The 25,713-nt window shown below is 48.0% G+C and overlaps 1 protein-coding gene across 1 annotated transcript in view; it reads left to right on the forward strand.

Moving 5' to 3' along the window:
• VASP (vasodilator stimulated phosphoprotein) overlaps positions 1-25,713 on the forward strand; it is a 1,088,669-nt gene that overhangs the window by 864,151 nt on the left and 198,805 nt on the right. Inside the window, exon 11 of the mRNA XM_085625566.1 lies at positions 6,433-6,505. Coding sequence (XP_085481692.1) covers positions 6,433-6,505 — 73 coding nt within the window. The remainder of the gene's footprint in view (positions 1-6,432; positions 6,506-25,713) is intronic.

Below are 25,713 nucleotides of genomic sequence, written 5' to 3' on the forward strand. Positions count from 1 at the left end.
GCGCAATGTCAGCAGTTCTGCGCGTTGGAATTTCCAAGTCGGCACTCGCTCGGAGACGCTTTTCGTCGCGAGTGGAGTTGCGGTCTGTTGTACGCCTTTCCGCCTATACCACTTCTGCCCAGAGTGCTGAAGGAGATCAAGCGAGACCGGGCCCAAGTCATCTTAGTGGCTCCGGATTGGGCACGAAGGTACTGGTATCCCGAGCTACTCAGTATGTTAACCGATCCTCCGATACGTCTGCCTCTTCAGGAGGACCTTCTGTCGCAGCAACAGGGGGTAGTCCTTCACCCGAACCTGTCCAGCCTCCACCTCCATGCGTGGAGATTGAGCGGCGGCAGTTGAAGCCATTTGACTTGCCTCCTGAAGTCTGTGATGTCATTCTGGCAGCCAGGCGTCCCTCCACAAAAACGGTATACGCCTGCAGGTGGAACAAATTTGTGGCATGGTGCACAGCAAAGGCTGTGGATCCCCTTTCTGCCCCTCTTTCTAATTCTCCTCTTTCTTCTTTCTTTGGCCCAGCAGGGCTTTGCTCTGGGCACCTTGAAAGGTTATCTTTCTGCAATCTCTGCATTCTTGAGGCTTCCTGATCACCCTTCTCTTTTCAAGTCCCCTGTAGTTTCGCGTTTTCTTAAAGGCATTACCCACATGTTCCCTCCTGTCCCTTTCGTAATGCCTCAGTGGAATTTGAATCTTGTCCTGACATTTCTGATGTATGCTCCTTTTGAGCCTCTTCACAATTGTCCCCTTTGTCTTCTGACTCTTAAGACTGCTTTCCTGGTAGCTATCACCTCGGCTAGACGGGTGAGTGAGCTCCAGGCTCTGTCGTCTAAGCCTCCTTTTCTGTCTGTTCATCCGGACAAGGTTGTCCTCCGGACTCGTCCTTCTTTTCTTCCGAAGGTGGTGACCCCCTTTCACATCGGGCAGTCTATCACCTTGCCCACCTTCTTTCCGCCTCCGCATCCTTCCAGAGAGGAAGAGAGGCTCCACCGTCTGGACCCAAAACGTGCGCTCTCCTTCTATTTGGATTGCACCAAACAGTTTCGGGTGGATGACCAACTTTGTGTTGGATACGTTGGCGCTAAGAAGGGGAAAGCTGTACACAAGCGGACCATCTCACGGTGGGTTGTTTTGTGTATCAAGGTCTGTTACTCTTTGGCAAAAAAGGACCCTCCTGTTGGGCTGCGAGCCCATTCCACCCGGGCCACAGCGGCGACTACTGCCCTGGGGCAGGGAGTTCCCTTGCAGGACATCTGTCAGACGGCGACGTGGGCCTCGTTGCACACGTTCGCCAAGCACTATTGCCTGGACAGCCAAGTCCGAAGAGACGGCCGATTTGGCCGTTCTGTTCTCCAGGACTTTCTGGTGTGATCTTGGTTCGCAGACCCACCGCCGGGGTTGGTATTGCTGGGGTATCTATTCTAAGGTGAGGAATCTAACTAACGTGTTTCTTTCAGATGTACAAGTTACTTACCTTCGGTAACGATGTATCTGTAAGAAACATTAGTTAGTTAGATTCCTCACCGACCCACCCATCCTCCCCGTTCTGCGAACCGATATCTAGGGTTAAGGTTATCCTTTTCATGGCCCTGGACTTTTTTGGCACCAGTGTCTGTCTCTTGCATGGCTCTGCGTTCCTGGCGCGGAAAGCTATGTACAAGAATTGACATCAGCGCGCGAGGGCGGCGTCTAAGTACTCCGACGTCATTCCGGCGCACGACTCCAACGACGGACGCGGAGCCGCAGACGGCGCCTAGGGACGCGCAAGGGGTATTGCTACAAAAATCTTTCCGGATCCAGCCTGACGCCTGGGGATATTCTAAGGTGAGGAATCTAACTAACTAATGTTTCTTACAGATACATCGTTACCGAAGGCAAGTAACTTGTACGATAATGTGTCTTCCTTTGGGGCACCAATTGTCCCCCTGGGCTTGCCACCGATGCATACTATTGTGGGCGAGGGTACTTCCAAAGGCTTATGTCCTTGGGAACATACACTACCGCAGTCCTCAACTAACTTATGCCCCAGTATAGGGCACGTGGGAGGCAATGTTGCTGTTAATGTGACTGATTTGGGGTTAGTTAGTTCTTCCAATGATAATTTGAATCCTGGGCATAGCCTTGTATCCTGGAATATAGCTGGTTTGCGCTCCAAGATTAACAATCCCTTATGGTCTGAATTTGTTTTAAAACAGGACATTATTTGCCTTCAAGAGACTTGGTCAAAGGATCCAATCCATTTGATTGGTTATAGAACATTTATACCCAAGCGATAGGGGGGTCTCATGGCAGAGCTAAAGGGGGTCTCTGTATATATGTAAGCAGCAAGCTAAATTTTGTTAGAACTGTCTCTCAATTGGCGTCCCCCTATTATCAATTTTTAACCTTGTATTCATCTGCTTCCAACTCAATAACTCTGATTAATTTTTATAATAATATTTTACCTGATAGTACCTCCAAGGTGGTTCACACACTCTGTAAAGAGCTAGATACTATGTGTAATGTAAAGGGCCTTGAAAATATGCTCATTGTATGTGGGGATTTTAACTGTGCCCTGTGCCCCTTTGAGGACGAAAGGATATGTGGTCTTAATGAGTTAGAAGGCACACATAATACACACTTTTGCCATCAGGGTACAGGTTATCTTTCTAACTAACTTGTTTTCAACCTAGACCTAGGCTTTGCCAATGATCTATGTACAAGATCTGTCCCAATGTTGCAGACCTACAATGGTGGGGGCCATTGCTCCACAGTAGACTATATCTTGTTGTCGAACAGTTTTGCCCCTAGATTGCTTACTTTAAAAGTTGATACAATTTCTCTGAGTGATCACTTCCCTCTATGTATCATGTTGACTCTTGTTGTGACTGGCCAGGAAAGAAAGAACCAGGAGATAGATGATGCCCTGGTACACTTAAAACTAGATAAAACAAATGGTTATACACTCCGTTGGAACATGATGGACCCCAAGGTAGTTAATAAAACAATAATCACAAGGTGTAGTAAGGACATTGACATCTGTCTGAACAAATTAGCATCCCCTGAGATCACACTGTCCTCATTTCAAAACTTGACAACTGTGGTTCGGGATATAATGTTCAAACGTGGGGGTAAAAAGACTGCCATCCAGCGATGGTTTGATTTAAATTGCTCTCTCGCACATTCCCATTTGAAACAAGAACTGCACAATGTACCAAGGAACATCACTAATATCAGACAGGCGAGGAAGAACTACAGACTGGCTCTCCAAGAAAGGAAGAATGCTCTCAAAGAGGCATGGGAGAAGCTTTTCGAAGCTGCACACTCAAAAGATAGTGCCGCATTCTGGAAAGCGGTTAAAACACCGTTGTTGACCCCAGTTTGGGGCCCAACTATTGAAGTAGCTATCTCAGAGGATCAATGGATTGAACATTTTTCCAAAACGGGGCAAGTACTGGTATTGGTCAAGTTAGTGAAATTCAGGACTGATTAATCAGTTTTCTAACCTAGATTTCAATATTGACGAAGTGAGTAGGGCTCTTTCCGCAAGTGCAGGTGGGAAGGCCTCCGGGCCAGATGGGATTCCTGTGAACCTGTACAAGTCCAACGTCACTTTATGGGTTCCAATAATTACTCAAATAATCAACGCCAGTTGTAAGGCCGCTTTTCCACTAACTTTGGTGGGATCCACTATTGTCCCCATATTTAAAAAGGGGGATCGACAGGATCCACTCTGTTATAAAACTATTTCTTTATTGTACTCTATGGCCAAGGTCGTGGGACGTATCATCTTAGAGCGCCTGCAGCTCTGGGCTGAGGAAAACCGAATTTTATCAGATCTTCAATACGGTTTACGAGAAGGCCTAGGGACCGTGGAATAGAGCCTAAACCTAGTGATATTGATGGGAAAGTATACCAGGGCTAAAAAGGGCAATCTATATTTGGCATTTGTAGATCTCTCAGCAGCTTTTGACTGTGTACGGCACTCAATGCTCTGGGAGATCATGTCACAGCTGGGGGTTGTTAGAAATATTATTAACTTTATCCGCCTCCTTTATAATGGAGCCAAATCAAGCGTGTGTTTTGGATTGGGAGGAGAACGTACTGCTGCTTTCCTGATAGGTAGGGGGGTTAGGCAAGGCTGTGTCCTAGCCCCCTTTCTCTTTAATCTTTATTTCAACGGGTTAGGGCAGGCTCTCCTCAAAGAGGTCAATGACTTTCCACAGACAGACATTCGCTCAATCCCAGAATTGTTATACGCGGACGATGCTGTGATCTTGTCATGTACCCAGAATGGCCTGCAGAAGACTTTAAATAATTTCTACAATTTTATGAAGGATCTTGACCTCAGAATTAATATCTCAAAAACATTTATAATGAGATGTGGTCATGGTATTAAAAAGCGTAGGGATATCTTTGTGGAGGGAAATCGGATCACTGCCACCAAGAGTTTCTCTTATCTAGGTATTCTATTTAGTAATAACGATACCTGGGCTAAGGCTGTCGAAGCAAAGAAGCTGGCACTAGTTAGAACTACGTCCGCTCTAGCCAGCTTCGCAAAAAAATTGGGTCGTAAACCACCTCTAGAGCTTTTAAAAATATATAAAGCTAAGTGTGTACCAACTGCCACCTATGGGGCGGGTATTTGGGGCTTTGTGAACACTAACCCGATTCAATTAGTTGAAAACAATTTTTTAAAGTACGCTTTATCGGTCCCCTCCAGTACCCCCATTTATATTTCACATGCTGAACTGGGTCTTCCACACATCGGACCTCATTAAAGTAGAGCCTATTCTCTTGTGGCACAGTATATGGTTGTGTGATGAGACCACCCTCAATAGAGAGTTATTACAGGATAGTCTCAGCCTGGATGGTGTACCAAGGATACCTTGGGTTAAGTTTATCCAAGATTTTACGAAAGATATGGGTAAACAAGAATATTTTACTAACCCTGACACTATTACCTTGATTACCAGGAAAAAACTAAGAAAAGATGTACTCTCATACCTGGAGACCCAAAGATTATCAAGGGAAATAACTAAACCCAGCGTGATGCAGCATCAGTTGGTTCTTACAAATTTTAGCTTGCAGCCATACTTAGCTTTTGTGCCGGGGGGTTACGACAGGTTTTTGCTAACAAGATTCAGACTATGTACAATACATAGGCTTGTCTCCTTTCCCACATTGAATGATTGGGCTAACGAGTTATAACCTTGCCCATGTGACAACCGGTCGTCCCAATCACCTATACACATTGTTTTATTTTGCAAACTATACGGGGAGACAAAGGTCTGGATCTTACCAATTTTATGGAAATGGAGGCTGAGACAATGTTGTCCTGCTTTTATGAAACTTCAGCTCCTGGACAATGAACACGTTGCTTGGAGGCTATCCATGTTTTTTAAAATAATTTTTAACCAGGGAAAGAGTATTGTTATCTAGAATCAGGATGTCGGCTTCTTTTTATATGTATTATTAATTGGTTTATAATGTTTTTTTAAAGAACATGTGATGTATTTATATTGATTTTTTTTAACGCTTTTTATCTGTGCTTTTTATGATTGTTTTGTTACTATCGAAATAAAGCTTTGTTCTGATTCTATCTAGAAGAGTGGCAAGGTAAGGGGAGTTGCCTTCTGGTAGGCTAAGCTCAGTTTAGGGAAAACAAGGAAAGAAATATAAACAGCCTTGGAGTGAACAAATTGCAGTGCACAGAGTGTGTGATCTTGCCTCCTCAGTTTTGAGCTGACTCTCTAGGCGTTTTGGGGCTCACAGAAGCCGGGGCTATAGAATGGAGGTCCTGCAGCATCTGGGACATTATTTTGCTGGAACGAGTCACCACCTACAAAACCCACCACCTGAAGCTATGTTGCTCCATTTTAGGAACAAAGACAAGGAGGAAATGCAAAATTCATCACAAAATGACCTCAAAGACACTTGAGTAGCTATAGAACCAAGTTATTTGAAGCACTCGGGTAATCCCTTCAGGTTTTGTGATAACAAAGTGCTATGCTTACAGTGTACAAGTGTCAAGTTGATATGAATACCATCCCACTTTCAGTAAGAGCAAAGAAAATATTTTTAACTGTAGAAGCAATCCCTTATGTGTGTACTTCATATCATTTTGTGTGACTCTTCCCATCCTTCTCTCATGTGGTGGTGTATCTTTCTCCTTATCCTACTTACTTCCATGTCATCTCAGTCCTTCTGTTAGCCTTTACCCTATGTGGCCACTTTGTCTCCTTCCATTCAATCCCTCTCAGGCACCTCCTTGCTTACAGCCTGCTAGATGGAAACAAAGTGAAATGTTTAACTTGAGAAGAACAGGCAGCCCACAACAACACATTTGTTTTTTTGTGTTTCTTTTGTACTTGTTCTCTGCATACTTTTCCAATCCAGTTTGCTTGCCTCCTCTGATTGAATGTTTGCAGTCACCAGTTTGTGTGTTTCCTATAGGATGAAATCTGCTGCCGGCAGCAGTGAGCCCCTGACCTGCACAGATGACTCCGAACTGGAACGGGTGAAACAGGTAAAAGGATTATAAATGGGAATTTGCATGTACATACTGGGCTGTTCATTGTCCATCCAAAAACCTGTCTGCATTTCCAACAATATATGTATACATCTATTAGTATTGAACCACACACACTTGTCACCATTATTAACCGTATGCATATTGATATTTTTATACCACAAACTCTGATGGGTAACGATGGAGCACTATACATTAATGGGGAAGATGTTGGAGGTGATACAATAAGCTGTACATCTGTTGGGGATTAACACCTTTAAACTGAATAAATTACATTTTTAACAGATTCACTTTAAGCTTTTAGCCACAGACATACTGAGTTCTTCAGAATTGCATGATTATCACTCAAGTGCTGGAGCCAGAATTAGATCCTTAGTCCCACAAGAAATCTTTCTGATGGATACTACCAACTACAGATTCCTCATCTTGTGAGCATCCCCAGGTGCCAGACTAGATTAGCAAACTCAAAAAGTAGTGCTCCTGCGTGCCGCTAGGTGGCGCTGTGCAGCTCACTGCCAACTTTGTTCAACTCTGGAAATAAAGAACGGAGCCGCATATTAGCCCCATCCATGTGCGGGGACATCAGTTTATTTCTCTCTGTGCCTTCGAACACAAATCCGAAGCTCTGCTCCTTTTTTTGGTCTCGCCTGAGCCCGCCCGCATGCGCTGCTCTGCGAGGCTTTAGTAAGGGCTTTAAAACTCGGAACACACACTTGTGTGTGTGCTTTCTTTTTATCTCTCCCTATTGGCCTTTGCATGCGTCTTTCTAAGAAAGACAATGCAATTGGCCCTAGGCGGGTGCATGTCCCGCTTTCTCTGGTCCTTGGCCTAGGGTCCTCTGGAGCGTTAATTGGAAACAGATGGTCTTCTCCTGCAGCGGCGGGCATAAACGCGCTCGCGCGCGCACCACTTCCGGGCTTGTTTTTTTAAAATTACAGATTAAGCACTGGTTTGTTTGTCTGAGCACGCATAAATGTCAAGTTGTAGTGGCGTAATGTTGGCTGTTCAAGTATTACTCTGTTGAGAAACCCCTCCCCCTTTTTGGGATAGCGCCTTATCGCCTGGCATTAGCTCAACATCAAGGCTCTCAAGATGTCTTTCTGGAATCAACATTTCCGATCTGTGCCCTTGGGTTGATTTTTCACTCCTGCCCTCCCCTACCACAGGCTTCCTATTAAGTGCTGTACACCACCCTGGCGTCACTGTGGCGTATTTCAAGTAAACATATATTTTTTGACAGTCTTTCTCCTTCTACGGATCTCCTGGGGATTTGGCGCTACATTCAGCGGCTCGGCCGTCGGGGGCTTACCGGGCTGGGCGCCCTTTCTTCCACTTGTGTTTTTATTATCGTCTGGATTTATGGCTCCGGGTCATTATAATTCACAGCCTGGTACATCCTTTGTTGCTGCGGAGAGGAGATTAATGGGCGATCCCGGTCTGGGAACATTTGATCACAGTGCCTACTGAGCAGCGCACCTTTGTCGTCCCTAAACCCGGCATCGTTCTGAAGCGCCGAGATGACCGAGTCATGCTGATATAGGAAGCAACGCGTGACACTATTTACAAACTCTGCCCCAATTAAATTTGCAATGAAGGAACACGGGGGATAAAATATACTGATCACAGATAGTATTTTAAGCTGATTTGAGGTGTTGAGGCAGCTGATTTAGAGAGCAGTGTGTATTCAGAAAAATTAAATATCAATGAAACAGCTGATACCTGCCTCGTAGTTGTCGCAGGTTTAAATGTTCTTAAAATAGCTTAACTTGTTTTTTTAGCACCCGCAATTGACCTTTGCATGCATCTTTCTAAGAAAGACAGCACTAAGAAAGACAGCACGCTTTTGGTCCAAGGCGGGTGCAAGTCCCGCCTTCTCTGCCCTGGCCTAGCCTTCTCGGAAGCGAGCAGCGGCTCCACACTGTGCCAGCTGCATTCCTGACATTCTTTGCCGTGTGCACGGGCACTATTCGTGGTCCTTTTTTAAATTTCCTTTTAGCGCGCACGTGCGCACACAACTCCCGGGCTTGTTTTAACAAAGTGAACTTGCGCTGGAAGCTGCCTGGGCTCCGTTAAATTCAGAGGCAGTGAGAGTTTAAAATACCCGGTTCAGGGCAGTATGCATAGTACAAGGGTTACTGAGGAGTGCAGAGAAACGAAAACTGCACTACCGTGGATCTACACCGAGACAGGCTGGGAGTGAGCATTTTCAATAGCACGCCAGATCTCCTTTTCATGGTGGAATTGTTTCGAAAAGCAAAGGGAACACAGTTCTGACACAATGTACTGTACTTGAAATCACACTCTCTCTTTAGTGAATGGGGTTCAGGCTGCTTATACCTGCTGTATGGTGCCGGTTGTTGGGCCCGCAGGTTTTTTCCTTTCTGACCTGAATTCTGGGCGTATTTTATTTCTGTAACAGCACTACAGTGTGCCACATTGTGTATGTCTTTCTTTAAAGTAATCAGTTGCTTACTTTGAAGACATACATATCTATCGCTTATTAGAAGGGTGTTTTGTATTTTGTGCGGTGTGATGCTGTAACCAGCAAAAATACTGTCTTGTCAGCATTTGCCAATTGAAGCAACACGTTTCTTGATTGTTTATGTATCTTTCTAAATTTTCAAGTATGCTATATACATAGTATCCGACTACAGTCCACCTCAAATGTTGGTTCAAACAGTGCGTTACAGTAGCCTCGCCTTTTGGTAAACAAAGAATTAACATGTAGTGTCACACACTAACTTACCCTGTTTACAGTACCTTAATGTATTAGTCTGAGGGTTAGTTGTACTAGTCACATCAGAAGTAACAGCACTGCTCTTAAAAAGTACATTATAACAACTGTTGTCTTCTCAGCATCACACGACCCAGAGCATTTATCTACCTACTGGGGCCTAAGGCCCAATTCTTCCAATGCAGCATCCAAGTAATTGTACCATATGTCTCAGCTACCCGCTATTAGCTCTTGCCTACATAATTACACTGCACTGAATGCAACATACACTCCCCATAATACCACTCAGTACCACATAATTACACGCCACATAATTACACTCTACTCAATGCAACATAAATACACTCCACATAATACCACACAGTGCCACATAATTTTATGCTACATAATTACACTGCACTCAATGCTACATACACTCCAAATACCACTCCGTGTCACATAATTACACGCCACATAAAAACACTCGACTGAATGCAACATACACTCGACACAATGCCACATAATTATATGCTACATAATTACACTGCACTCAATGAAACATACACTCCAAATAATACCACTTAGTGCCACATAATTATACGCCACATAATTACACTCTACTGAATGCAACATACACTCCACACAATACCACTCAGTGCCACATAATTATATGCTACATTATTGCACTGCACTCAATGCAACATACACTCCAAATAGCACTCAGTGCCACATATTTACACGCCACATAATTACACTCTACTGAATACAACACACACTCCCCATAATACCACCAATCAACATAAATGCACTCCACACCATGGCACAATTTCACTAAACATAATTTCACTCAACACCACAGTTCCAGTCCACACAATCCAACTCCACACATTTCCAATCCACACCACATAATTACACACCAAACATATTTCAGTTCCACAATCCACAACGTACCTCCAATCCACACCATATAGAGTCATCACCTGAGCACCAAACATCATTCACCACCACCATTTTGCATCAGCGCACCACCTAAGCATCACGTCAGCCTGCCCTTGGAATCTGGCATCTGTTGATTCTCCCCTATTGTTCGTCTGCTGCTCATGTTCTAATTAAATTACTGTTTTCCAACCTCCACTCCCCCGTTATTTATGTCCTGCTCCCCATAACAAAAAAATGTATAACAAGCATGAGAACAACACTTTTTATTATAACTTTTCAACATAATGCACAGCAGCCACAATGCTCTACAACATAGCCAGCAGTTCTGGCTAAACACATAAGGTCCCAAAGGCGAGACCTATTGGCTATGCCAGTGCGTGTTTTTCTTTATTCTTTGAAGTGACTTGTCCCTTCAAAATGTTCCAGTGTGTGAGGGAACATGTCACCCCCTAACAGTTCAGTGCTTTAGCCTTGTAGGTACTGTCGCAAACAGATGACTGTGCATAGCTCCACAAGGTGTATTTGTGGTGTTTTGGTTCAGCACATGACTTCAAGGCCTGCAACGATTGCACCAAGGTAAATTTGAAGGTCATTTGTGAACGAAAGGCATAGCTTTGTGTTATAGCACCGCAAGACTCCACACAGGTCTTTCTCCAGATTGAAGTTGAGATTGTAGTTCTGCTCCCATAGTCATTCTTCAGGTAGTCCAAGAAAAGAAAGTCCAAACTGCAATCAGCCCCTTCCTGCCATGCTGTTATACAGCGAAGGCGTGAGGCAGTCACCTTGCCTTCAGGTCTCCCTTCTGTGTACTGGTTACTTTTTTGAGGACTTGCGTTTCTCTAGAAAATGAGAAATGCAACAGATGAGTACAGAGACACTTCTGGGCCACAAAGGCGCACTCAACATGGAACATTCATAATAAGCTATGTTATGTTAAACACCTGGTTCTCAAGAGGAGCTGAGATGCTTTCTTAGCATTTGTCTGTAGGTTGCAGGAAAATACAATCCAAATAATAGTTCTCTAAGAACAATGCTGCCAAAAAGGAGTCACTGGCTATGGTTGTGTGTCATCTAAAGCCAGGTAAACGAATGGCACCTAGAGACGTCGTTTCATTTGCACAAAACACTCATAAACAAGCCTTTAAACCTACGATACGTGGGGCGGATATTGGCTATCGTACGGGGTAGAAGAGGCGCCGCCTAGCACAGATTCAAGACCTAGAAGATGGACAGCTTGCTCTCCAGGCCTCGTTGGTGGAGGGCCCCGATGCCGGCGCCCGCTGCAACCTGCTCCATATCCAACATCAGCTGCACCAGTTGCTCACGGACAATGCCACGGAAGCCTGGCTGGCAACTCAGCACAGGATATTTCAGTGGGGTGATAAATCTAGTCAGATGCTCCACAGACTATGTCAAGCAAGGGCTTCACAGACGCAAGTTCCTTTATTGAGGTCCCCTGCTGGTGACATGTGCGCCTCCCCGGAGGCAGTGGTGCAGGCCTTTGCCGATTTCTATGCTGCCCTTTACAGTATTGTGAGGGACTCGCTGAATCGCTTATAGACGCTTTTCTAATAGATATTCCTCCGAAGCGCCTCTCTGATGAGCAGCGAGATGCTCTCGAGAAGCCCATCTCTTTGGAGGAACTGCAGCCGACCCTCCTCAACACTCATCCGGGCCATGCACCGGGCCCCAATGGGTTCCCCTGTGATTCTTTGCGCCCCCATATGGGGACCGTCGGTCCCCACCTTCTTGGCGCGTTGCATCAGGCACTGGAGCAGGAGATCTTGCCCCCGGACTGGTGCCATGCCGAAATTGTTGTTTTTCTCAAGCCGGGTCGGCCTCCGGAGGCCCCGGGCTCATACCGCCCCATATCCCTATTAAACTTCGAGCTACTACTGGGGAAGGTGTTGGCTGATCGCCTCCGCACCTGCATTCTCGACCTCGTTCCTCAGACCAGTCTGGCTTTATACCGCAACGCTCCACCAGGCATAACATAAGGCGCGCGCACAATGCTGTTGCCGAGGCCCACCGGCTGGGACGCCCTGCGGCGGTCTTGTTAGCTGACATTGATAAGGCGTTCGACTCTTTGAGTTGGACCTATCTTTTTAAACTTTTGAGGGCTGTTCATCTGGAGCCCCGATTTCGCGCATATGTTAAATTGCTGTACACAGATCTTACAGCCTTGATCCGTGTGGCCGGATATCCCTCTACCTCCTTCCCCATCCGCAGGGGGACCAGGCAGGGTTTCCCCCTCTCCCTCTTCTTTTCGCTTTAACGATAGAGCCATTGGCTGCGTGGGTGCGCTTGGATGCGGTTTATCGGGGACTGGTCTGGTCGCCTGAGTGCTCGGATAGGATAGCACTCTATGCTGACGACGCGTTCTTCTTCTTTTCCGAACCTTAGGTCACCGGACCGAGGGTGCTGCAGATCTTGCAGGTATTCGGTGAAACGACAGGATTACATGCCAACCCGTCCAAGTTGATCCCTTTCCCCATTTGTGGCGAACAGGGGAGTCCAACCTGGGCCTCGCAGCTGGTCATTGCGGGCGAGGGGTTTAAGTACCTCGGGGTCCATATCACTAGATGTCCCACCGTTGCGTGGTCGCGCAACATGGGCCCCTTGCTCCTGGCGGTACGTGAGGAGACGACGGTATGATCCCACCTTCCCTTGTCCCTATACGACCTGTCCGCTATATTCAAAATGGTGTCCCTGCCGCACTTGCTGTACAAATTGCAAAATTTCCCGTATCCTATCCCCCGTCGTGGTTTCTTCAAATCAATGCGCTCCTAAATAGATTCTTCTGGGGGGGAGGGGCAGTCCGGGTGGGTCTAGCGACTTGTATCCAATCCACCTATTGTGGTGGCATCGCGGCAGCGGACGTACGGGCGTATTATTGGGCGTCTCAGCTCTTAGTCATTAATGAATGGCAGTATAACCTGCAGAATGACCCGGCCTATGAGGTAGAGTGGCTCTTCCTGGCGGAATACCCACTGTTGGATCTCTTATACAGTAACTCGTACTTGGAGGCTCTTCCCCTGGCCTTCCGCACGGTTATCCAGATCTGGAGGCGTGTTTCCTGGTCTATGGGCTGGTGGAGTATGCTGACTGGCACGACTCCCCTTTGGCGTAGCACGCACCTCCGGCCCGTCTCAGCTCTCACCGGATTCCATAGATGGGATATTATCGGAATATCTACACTAGGTGATGTGATGCGCGGGCCCACGCTTAAATCCTTTCAGAGGCTGCAGGAGGAGTTTGACCTACACAAGTCCCAGTTCCATAAATACCTTCAGCTCCGCCACGCCCTGTCCCCCCTGATAAAGCACCTTACGTCCTTACCCGAATTCCACCCACTAGAGGGTAGACTGTTGATGGGGGATCTGGGAGGGCACAAAATCCGCCAATTATATCAGACCCTGACTGCGCACTCCAAGACAACCATACACCGGACTCGGGCAGCGTGGGAGGTGGGTTTACCGGCCCTCACTGACGATGACTGGACTGAGGCCCTTGCCAGCCCTAGGTATGCCGCCGTGTCCTCTAGATACAGGTTGATTCAGTTTAAGTATCTTCACAGAGTATTTTACACCCGCCTTCGCCTCTAGAAGATGGGGGCTATCCAGTCCCTTACCTGCCTTTGTTGCAGTTCTGACAATGGGTGCTTTCTCCACACGGTCTGGGGCTGCACTGCACTACAACACTTTTGGTAGGGGGTATTGTCTTGTCTGGGTCTGGTGTTGTCCTTTTATTCCTGGGTCTCACATTGGCCAAGCGTGACATTACACAGCATTGGAAGTCTTCCTCTTCCCCCCGGGGTGGCGGCTTGGAAATCGGCCCTAGATAAATGTATGTCGGCTGAAGTGGCGGTGTTTCAGGCACGGGGTTGCCCGCAGAAGCATGGGAAGATCTGGGTGAAGTGGGCTACATATCGGGGTATTGACCTATCCATCCTTTCACAGTCGGCGAATCCAGACTCTATTGAGAGGCTAATCATTAATGACTCCCCAATCTAATATGCTTATTGACTATGGCGGTGGACATACCTCTATGTTCGTTTGTGTATTTATTGCTCTATGTGGGAAGTGTGGTGCAGGGTTGGGGGGAGGCGAGAGGGGTGGGATGTTAGCTCAAATGTTTTACAGATCCTCAGGTGTGGCCTCTTCGGTATCTGTTGTATCTACACTACGTCATGTGTCTGTATACTGTTTAATGGGGGTTCGCCCACCGGGTGTTATACACTCAATAAAATTTGTTGTGAAAAAAAAAAAAAAACACCCATAAACAAATATTCACATCTAGGAACAGGTCCAAAGGGCTACATAAGCCAGTGTCCATACAATATGATGATCAGAGGGGGTAACAGGATGCTTTTTTGCTCAAGGCGTGGTATCAAGTTCACAATATTCATATTAATATCAAAGTTCTATGCAAATAGTGTAGAAACAAAACTCTCAGAAGTTGGTAATGAGTTCAAACATAAAATGACTCCAAGTGCTAAGCGTAATACAAATATGAAATAAGTTCAGACATAAAATGATTCCAAGCGCAAAACAAATATGTAAATGCCATAGCCTTGACTCGAAAGTCACTTGTGTCAAATACCAGATGGCCAATTCGCATGGCAAATATGCAAGGACAAGCCTCCGATACCAACAGAAAATGTCAAAGTCACACAGCCTTTCCCTTCACACTCAGCCTTAAAGTGCGCTGCACTTAGCTGTCCAATGCTTGCCGCACTTCCGAACCGGCACATGCTTTTGTCCAATGGTGAAGAAGGAAATCCTGAAGCGGTGACAGAAGCGGTCTCCAACTGAAGGGGAACCAGGAGATTAAGCCAAGCACTGACTTGTGCGAGGCTTGGGATTGTATAGCCAGTTCAGTGGCAGTTAACCACATATGGCTAGCCATGCCAGGTGTCTTAGCCACACCTATAAGCATGACAAGGGCACATGTCCAATAATGTTACATTGTTGCTATCGCCCAAAAACAGCAAGCATTGGCAAAACTAGCACTGGCACCAACAAATACAATAAAAAGAAACAAACATTGGCAGTGGCACGAAAAGGAAAAAACCAAACAACTTAGTGGACAGAAACGTGAGCAAGCAGGGACCCCTGAGGATGCCGACATACCAGACAGGACGGGAAGCTCCTGACATCTACCCCCCCCCCCCCCACCACAACCAAAGGTACTCATTGGGGGGCGGGGCTTTGTGGGGTGGCGAAGGTAAAAGAGACGCACAAGGCGAGGAGCATGGACCTCAAAGGCGGGTTCCCAGGAGTTGTCATCAGGACCATAACCCTTCCAGGCCAGCAGATAGTGTAACACGCTCTGAATGCGTTTGGAATCCAGAACCTTCGCCCCCTCAAATTCCAACTGTCCATTCACTTGAATTGAGAGAGGCGGAGGAGCTGAGCGAGTGGTAGGGGAATAGGGAGGAAGCAGGGATACAAGAAATACAGGGTGTACCTTGTAGTCCTCGGGTAACTCACATTCCAGGGCCAAAGGTTTCCCTACCTTATGGATGGTAAAGGGACCAAGAGAGCGGGGGAGTAGTTTTTCGATCCTGCCAAGTCTAAATTCTTGGAAGATAGCCAAACACGATCCCCACTGTGATAGTTAGGAGCAGGAATTCTATGTTTATCTGCTTGTGTTTTATATGCCTCTTGATTCTGAGCTATATGTAGTTGTACCTATTGTTGGATATCATTCAATTTAGTGTGGTGTTCCCTCACCGACTGGACTTTTCCTCCTTTGGTAGGGTCAAGAATAGGGAACATTCTAGGATGATGACCAGTCAAACAATAAAACGGGGAAACTCCAGTAGCAGAATTCAACCAGTAGCAAGACCTTATCCCACTCAGAGGACCATGTGGAGACCAGACACCGTAGAATTTTTTCTAAGGATTGGCTTGTGCGCTCGTTTGACCATCCGTCTGTGAATGATAGCAGAGGACAAACAGACATCTATCCCCAAAGAGGAACATAAGCCCTGCCAGAAGCGAAAGATGAATTGGGGCCAAGGTCAGACATGATGGGAAGAAGGTAACCCATGAAGACGCAGTATATGTTGTATGAACAAAGTCACTAGCGCACTAGCTGTGCGAAGGGTTTTCATGGGAATAAAATGTGCCATTTTTGTCAGGTATTCTACCACTACCCAAATGGCTGTGTGACCATTGGAGGAGGGTAGGTCCGTGATGAAATCCATACTTATGGTGTACCATAGTGTAGACTGAACTAGGAGAGGTAAAAGACCTGCTGGAGTTGTGTGTGTTGTTTTTGCTTGAATACAAGTAGCACAGTCTTGAATGTATGTCTTAACATCCTGTATTAACGTTGGCCACCAAAACCAGCATTGACATAGGTAAATTGTCTTCTTTTCTCCAAGTGCCCCTCATGTCCCCAGTGTAATACTGTTTCTTGCAATTCTTGGGTGGGAACAAAGAGTTGGTCAGCATGAGACAAGAAGCCCTGTCTTTCAAGCACACCAGAGAGATAAGGAGTGATGTCTTTTACCTGAGCAAGTTTCTCATAAACTTCTTGAGAGCTGGTATGATAGGTTGTGTCTTGTTTTGATCAGAATTAGGTGAAGAAATATTGAAATGTGAAAGTGTGTCTGCTTTTTGTTGTGCATTGCCGGGTCTATATGTAATAACGAAATCATATTCCTTTAAGAAGAGCAACCAGCGTAGATGTCATGGAGTCAAGGCTTTAATGTTTTGGAAGAATTGAAGGTTACGGTGATCAGTATGGATGGTTATGGTATGTCTTGCTCCTAAGAGATGATAACTTCATTCTCGGAAGGCGAGCTTTATGGCAAGCAGCTCCCTTTCTGCCACCGTATAATTCTGCTCGACTGGTAACAATTTTTAGGAAAAATAGGCAACTCGAAACATCCTGTTTCAGGGTCTCGTTGTGACAGGACACCACCCACAGCAATTTGTGACGCATCGGTCTCTACAAAAAAAGGTTGAGATGGATCTGGATGTCGAACTAAAGGGGCTTCCATGAAGACCTTTTAAAGTTGCTTAAAGGCTTCATCAGCTTGTGAATGCCAGCAAAAGGGAACCCCTTTTTTCAGTAAGTGGGTGATGGGTGACACCACCAGAGAAAACTGGAGTGTGAAGCGCCGGTAGAGGTTTGCAAACCCTAAAATGTGCTTCATCTCTTTCTTAGATTTTGGGGCCTTCCATTGTAAAATGGCTTGCACCTTGAAAGTGTCCATGGCAACCCCATCTGGGGAGTTTTTACTGGGATTTTAGTTCACTCAAAGGACGCACTCAAACTCCTAACTAGTTTAATGTGGGAGACGCACCTTATGGGTGGATTAGTCGGGCCACAACACAACAAGCCTTGCCACATAGTGGAGACCATGAGGACTGCAGATTACTCGCTTCTCTTTGAGGATGACGGACACTCCACTTAGTGTTCTTTTACTTAATGTAAAGGGTCTTAATAACCCAGTCAAAGGCAGAGTGGTTCTGTCCTACCTAGAGAACTCGCAGGCTGGTCTTTCTCCTTCAAGAGACCCATCTCCTGGCACAGGACTGCCATAGACTCCAGTCCCTAGCCTTCCCCATCAGTTATTCTCATCAGGATGCACCAAAACAGCAGGGGTCGCTCTACTGGCCGGCCACACTTTCAAAGGGAATATTGGTCCGAAGGTGGAGTAGGTGAAGGGACACCTACTGGCCTACCAACTTACACTTAATGGCTAGTCTTTCGTGATAGCCTCCATCTATGCCCCTTACGAGGGCCAGGAGGCGTTCCTACGCACATCATTACTGGACGTTTTCCACTCGTCCGAACGGAAGGTCCTCATAGGAGGGATCTCAATCTAGTTCTAGACAATACCCTGGACAGATCCACAGAGAGACATGACCAGACTGGGGCACTGACCGGTAAGGGACCCTCTTGACTCTGGGAATTACTGACATCTGGAGGACACTTCACCCACACAATGGCGCCCATTCTTATTTCTCACACGTGCATAAAACCTAAGCTCAACTGGACTACTTCCTGGGCGCTGAGGAAATTCTTCACCCAACAGTTCGAGTATCTCCCCTGCCGCATTGTCAGATCACTTGGCTATTACATTGGAACTGAAGCTTCCACCGTATCGTCACCCAACCCATTCTTGGCGAATGCGTGACACCCAACTGCAATGCCCCGATGTCATGCGGCAGGTGCAAAAAGTCATTTTTTACTACTTAACCCTCATTGACACCTCTGAGATCTCAGTCGCCACACTCTGGCCGGCACTTAAGGCAGTGCTCTGGGGGGAAATCATAGGTATTGCAGCTGCGGAGAATAAAGATGTTAAGAAGAAACTAGACCAACTGTCGTCACGAGTTACAGATTTAGAGGGTATACATCAGTGGACTGGGGCCCGAGAATCTGGCGGCAGCTGATAGCTTCTCAAGCGCAGCTTGCCAGCATAGACCTTGACAGAGCTGAACATGCAGCTCTACGTTTACGCCACGCCTTCTATTTTGGAGAGGACAGGAGCGGTCGTCTCTTGGCAAATCGGTTAAGCGTACAGCAGCAACACAGGGGTGTCCACTCTCTCTTAGATGCGTCCAAGGCACAGATTACAGCTGAAGTTGCCATCGCAGAAACATTCAAGGAATACTGTGCAGACTTGTATGCCACCCAAAACTTGAAGCATGAAAACAGGGCGTCTTATCTCGCAGACTTGCGGACGACCCCCCCTCTCTTCTGCCCAAACCACTTTCTTGGATCACGTGATAGGTGTGGAAGAGGTGATCTTGGCAAACTTCCAATTACAGTCCCTGGAATCACCTGGCCCTGATGGCTTCCCATCTATTTTCTACAAAACATTTTTTCAGACCCTTGCTCCTGATCTTTGGACAACAGTTTAATACCTTCTCTGCTTCTGGAGCTATCCCTCCCCCTATGCTCTCAGCCCTGGTTTCAGTTGTCCGTTAGCACGGCAAAGACCACCAGAGATGCGAATGATACTGGCCAATTTCCCTCTTGAGCGTGGACCTCAAACTATTCACGGGCATTCTAGCATCCAAACTAAGCCCCTGCTTGCAATCCATTATCGACCCGGATCAGACAGGCTTCATCCCCCAACATGGTCCTAGCTATTGACGAGGGGAAGGTGTTTGACAGGGTACACTGGGTTTTCCTAGAACAGGTTCTCACCCATTTCAGTATCACCAGGAGATTCCGAGTCTGAATGCTAAATTGTTACCATCACCCAGCGGCATCTGTAAGGGTGAATGGCTGCGTTTACATGCCATTCGCTGTCAGCAGGGGGACACTGCAGGGGTTCCCCCTGTTCCCTCTGCTGTTAGCCTTGTACATGGAGCCTTTGGCTCAGAGGGTCCATTACAATCCCAACATCATCGGGACCATTTTCGGAGGGGAATCTCAGAAGATCAGTCTAGACCCCAGATGATGTACCTTAAACCGGCTGGCGGCGGCCCTTCCCACTTTCTTGACCGAATTAGAAAACATTCGGCCTTGCTTCGGGATTCAGAATGAATGTAACCAAGTCCCAGGCTATAAATCTATCAATGCCCCCAGCACTTGAATCCCATCTTACTGTGCAATATCCCATTCAGTGGGTAACTTCATCGGTTACTTATTTGAGGATCAAAGTGGCTTCCACCCTTCACACTACCTCCCTCATCAACTACCAAGCATTACATAGCCACATTAAAACTGAGTTAGCCCACTGGAGATCGCATGGGATCTCCTGGTTGGGAAGAGTTACAGCTCTCAAAATGACCATTCTGACCAGGGTTTTATATATTTTCCTGAAGCTTCCTCTAGTGCCCCTGAAAGTATGATCTCCAAACTACAGTCAGAATTACACCATTTTGTCTAGGCTGGGAGGCGCCCTTGCATGAGGGGAGAGATTAGCTATCTCCCCCCGGGTTCTGGGGCCGTGGGATACCAAATTTACACCTCTGCATCCTAGCCACCCAACTGCGTTATCTGTCCGAATGGAACAAGGCTGAGTCAGAACGACATTGGCTCTTCCAGGACTGCGCGGTTGCCGGCACATCCTTATGGAAGAGCACCTTTTTTTTAAAAAAATGTCCTTAGACGCTGGAGTCTGTACCTATCCCCGATCATGAAGGCGAGGATGGAGGTTTGGGACCCTTGCAGCACTAAATGTGGCTTAACCTCCTTTCCTTCTCCTCTGACACTCCTTCTAGATAACCCAGATTTCCAGCCAGGCAATAGCCCTGGAGCATTCCCCAAGTGGCGTCAGTCACCCTGCCACGCAGTGGGGCATCTGTTCGATGAGGAGGGGATGATCCCCTTCACTCAACTATGTGAGGACTATGCTAATCCAGAGACAGAGCGATTGCACTATTGGCAACTCTGCCACTGGCTTGTACAGCCAGAAAATAAGACCCAAATGATGAGGCATCTTTCTCCATATGAAAAATGGCTAGTATTAACGACCACTGATAGGTGACTGGTCTCGGCCCTTTACACCTTTCTCCTGCAACCTACCAGACATACTCAAAAGCCTGGCGAGGCTTCGTGGGAGAGGAAGCTGGGGAGATCCCTGACCAGCAAGGAATGGGAGGACATTTAGTATAGAGCCTGACACACCACTTGCAATATGGCTCTTACTGAAACTCACCTGGGCTGGCTCCATTGCCTCTGGCTCATCTTGGGGATGGCGAGGATCACCCTTTCCCTTACTAATCAAGGGGCATCCTTTCGGGAGCTGTGGCGGCCATATATATCACTCCTCACGCAAGAATTTTGAGAATTGACCTGCCCTCAAATACCTCTGAGTCCTATGATCAGAAGAACTAACCCCAACCACTGACAGTAATAATGCCTCATGAACACACTGAATATTTACACATCATCTTACAAGCCACAGACCAGGTTGAGTGTTTTGGGGGAACGGGGGGAGGGACTGGGGAAGCTTTATTTGTTAGTAATTATCTTTGTGTTCGAGGCATGTGGGCTGCTGAATTCATATCTGTGCATAGATCGCCGCCTAGTGTTGGGTCCGGATGTTTGCACGTTGTTGTCCTGGAAGAGTCTTCGAAGTATCCTTGGATAGGTGACTCCTCCCCTGGACTACAGTGCGCATGGGCATCCTCTCCATCCTCAGATTGTTTTTTTCCGCCATTGGGTTCGGATGTGCTATCTTAGCTCAAGTTAGGAAAATATTTTGTCGAGGCCAAAAGGCCTTTAGTTCGCGTCTGTACTGTTTATCGATCGGTTTTCGATACAACCTCGTTAGTTTACTAACTTTCAGCACCGACTTTTTTCGCATTTACCTGTTCATCGACTACTTCGACGATGGAATCGAGGACGCCATTCAAGAGGTGTCCGGTATGCAATGCGAAGTACCCACACATCGACGTCCATCCGGTGTGCAACAAATGCCTTTCGCCGGACCACGACGAATCGACATGCATGGCCTGTGCCCGGTTCCGTTCAAAAAAGACTCTACGGAATCGACGAGCGGCGAGACTCGAGGCGCAGCACGCGGCACCGGCCCCAGCAGACATCTTCAACGAGGCCGAAGACGTCGAAGAATTGGAAGTCTTACCCTCCAGTCCCGTTTCCGAACACGGATCCGGATCGGACGAAGTCGACGAATCACTCTTCCACAGAGGTGAAGACGACACCGAGGTAGGAGACGACGAGGAGGCCTTAGGGGCCGAAGAGAGTAGCTCCAATGATGAACAAGGCCTACCTGTTCAGACCGAAGAAGGCCCAGTTCCACGGCCTATGGCTCCGGTCGGGGGATCGCCTTCGGGCCTTACCCGAGACCCATCCCGCAGTTCTTCGGCCCCGCCCTCGGGCCCGGCCTCGGACATCCAGCGGCAGCCATTACCGCTTAAACCAGCTGGTTTCCCTTCCATAAAACCGAAACCGAAAGCTGCTCCGGTTCCAACGAAACCGAAACCGAAAGTGGCGCTGGTCGGATCGAGGCCTTCCACGCCTTCGACGCCAGCGCGACGCGTCGACACCGACCGCACCAAGAGAGACTTCGGTGCCGAACTTGAAGCGGGCGACGTCGGAGTCGATAAACGGAAAAAGGCCTTCGGCGCCGACAAACCTACTCGGCTCCCGGCACCGACGCCACTGACACCGAGGGCTGCGCCGCCTGCTGCGTCTCGCATCGCTCCCTCGACGACACCAAAGCCTCACGCATCGAAGACGTCGACGGTCATCTCCGCACCTCGACTCGATGAACCACCGGCGCCGAAAAAGTCCACGGCCGCCTCTACGAACTTGGTCGGTGCCAAAGCCTCAAAAGCGCTCCAAGGACGACCTGGTGCGACACAAAGCAGCAAAACCAAGGCTGCCCTCCAGGACCCGTCGGGTTCCGGTCCGATCGAAGCTCCGGCAGCCTCTTCGGTGCCAGCCAACATTACCTTTGGCTTGCCTCCGTCAACAATCCCGAAAATGTTCCAACTCAGGACACGGGTCACCCAGACTACGATTACACCTGCTGAGACGTCTCCGTCACGTGTCATCGACGCCAACACTGGCAGGATGATTCTCCACGAGCGAAGGATAACTTCGGAACCGCCGTTGGACCCTTTCAGGATCCCACTAAAAAGGAAGCTGCCTGTAGAATCAGAACCTCTCCTTTATGAACCTTTCCACTCATCCTACCAGGAACCACAACTATTCTCCCCCACACGTTCCGACACGGATGCGTTGGAGGATTACATGGATGACCAAGTCCCCTACCATGGAGACACAGACCCTGATGACCAGCAGGACCCTGATCACACTTGGGGCGACCCTGTAGACCCAGGTGCACCTCTCGATGCACAGGACCCACAACTCTATGGGGCAAAAACATCTCCCACAGAGGATACTGCAGCCTTCAACGCTCTTATTGAACGTGCTGCCAATAACCATGGGGTGCAGCTTCACTCTGACACCGTCGAAGATGACTTTCTTATGGACACTTTCGCATCCTCAGAACGGCATGTAAAGACTCTGCCCATGTTGAAAGGAGTCCTCAAACCAGCCAAGGACATTTTCAAGGAACCCACCAGGGCACGAGTGATAAACCCCAGGATTGATAAGAAATACCGATCAGCACCTGGGGACCCTACTTACATCAGAGGACAATTACCACTAGACTCCATTGTCGTAGCGAATGCTCGCAAGAGGGCACACTCGCAAACGACAGGTGACGCTCCTCCCCCGGACAAAGAGTCCAAGGTGTTAGAGACCTCTGGCAAGAGAGTTGCCGCCCAAGCAGCCAACATATGGCGCATAGCCAACACTCAAGCGCTCCTTGCTCGCTATGATAGAGCGCACTATGACACACTCGAGCAAATATTCCAACATCTCCCTGACCAGTTCAAGGAAGGCGCAGAAATGCTCATCAGAGAAGGACAGCTACTCACGAACGCTTCCATCAAGTGTGCACTAGATGCTGCAGACACGGCTGCCAGGGCCATAAACACAAGCGTCATGCTGCGACGACATGCCTGGTTACGAATCTCAGGATTCAAGCCTGAGGTACAAAACAATATACTCAACCAGCCTGTCAACCACGACTATCTATTCGGGCCAGAGGTTGACACCACCCTTGAGAAGATCAAAAAGGACACGGACACTGCAAAGTCCATGGGCGCTCTCCAAACTCAGTCCTTTCGGAGCGGCTCATTTCGTCGCCCCGGAAACAAGGGAGCAGGTAGAGGACAGGGGTCACAACAAACATATAACAAAGGCAATACACAGACCACCTACGATAAAAACACCCGGGGTGGATATCGTGGCTCCAGTACAAAGGGCAGAGGACGCGGCTACGGCAACACTAGGTCCTCCCCCAAGAACAAGCAGTGACGCCCTCTCCCTTCCTCCCGACCACATAACACCTGTCGGGGGAAGGCTACAAAGGTTCCTGTCCACGTGGAACTCCATCACCACGGACAGGTGGGTCAAAGATCTTGTAAAATACGGTTACTGTCTGGAGTTAACCTCCACTCCACCCACAATACCACCAAGAAACCGTCCTATGTCCTCAGAGCACTTAACGCTCTTACAGAAAGAGGTGCAAAGTATGCTTCTAAAAGGCGCTATAGAGGTCGTACCCATCCACGAGCAGGGTACAGGGGTGTACTCCCTCTACTTCCTAATTCCAAAAAAGGACGGGTCACTCAGACCTATATTAGACCTGAGACCCCTGAACCAGTACATTCTTTCAGAGCACTTTCACATGCTCACTCTACAGCAAGTCCTTCCGCTTCTCAAGCAGGGAGACTTCCTAGCCACACTGGACCTCAAAGATGCGTATTTCCACATACCCATCCACCCCTCACACAAAAAATACCTCAGGTTCACTGTTCAGGGGCAGCACTATCAATTCAAAGTCCTTCCCTTCGGCGTGACAACAGCGCCCAGGGTTTTCACGAAGTGCCTAGCTACGGTGGCAGCACACCTACGGAGGCAGCATATACACGTCTACCCCTACCTAGACGACTGGCTCGTTCAAGCGAAGTCAGCCCAGCAATGTGCCAGCCACATGTCCCGCACCATTCACCTTCTCCACAGTCTGGGATTCTCACTAAATTACCCAAAGTCCCATCTCCAGCCCGCACACGTACAACAGTACCTAGGTGCGACTATAGACACTCTGGCGGCCACAGCTCAGCCAAATTTAGTGAGGATCAACAGCATACAACTGCTGATCTCCAAGTTCAAACCCAATCACTCACTTCCAGCGCGAGTGTTTATGCAGTTGATAGGCATGATGGCCTCCTGCATCTTCATAGTCCCGCACGCGAGATTACATATGCGCCCGCTTCAGGAGTGCCTAGCACGTCAGTGGAATCAGGCTCAAGGACAGTTGAAAGACCTAGTGTTGGTGAGCGGTCGGGCATACAACTCTCTGCATTGGTGGAATCCACAAAACCTTTGCAAGGGCCGACCATTCCAAGAGCCTGTCCCACAGATAGTACTGACAGCGGACGCGTCTCTCCAGGGATGGGGAGCTCATGTACTCCACTACACAGTGCAGGGACTATGGACGACACAACAAAAGAAGATGCACATCAACCTTCTGGAACTGATGGCAATCTTCCTGGCCATGAAGGCATTCAAAGTACATCTATGCAACAGGGTCGTGTTGATCCGGACGGACAACATGACCGCAATGTACTACATACAGAAGCAGGGAGGAACACACTCTCCACAGTTGTCTCATCTGGCTCAGAGCATGTGGAAGTGGGCCATTCAGAGGAACATGTTCCTCATGGCGGAACACCTCCCTGGCAAGGACAACCAGATGGCGGATCTGCTCAGCAGACACAGCCACCAGATGCACGAGTGGGAGTTACACCCATCAGTACTCCAACCGTACTTCCAGCAGTGGGGTCATCCGGAGATAGACCTATTCGCCACAAGCGAAAACGCAAAATGCCAAAGCTTCGCCGCCAGGTTCCCACATCCGCAGTCGCAGGGCAATGCGATATGGATGAACTGGTCCGGCAGATTTGCGTACGCTTTTCCCCCAGCGCCGTTAATACCGCTGGTGGCCCGCAAACTCAGACAACACTCCCTGACACTC

This window comes from Triturus cristatus, chromosome 9 (assembly GCF_964204655.1).
Source record: "Triturus cristatus chromosome 9, aTriCri1.1, whole genome shotgun sequence".
Classification (NCBI taxonomy): domain Eukaryota; kingdom Metazoa; phylum Chordata; class Amphibia; order Caudata; family Salamandridae; genus Triturus; species Triturus cristatus.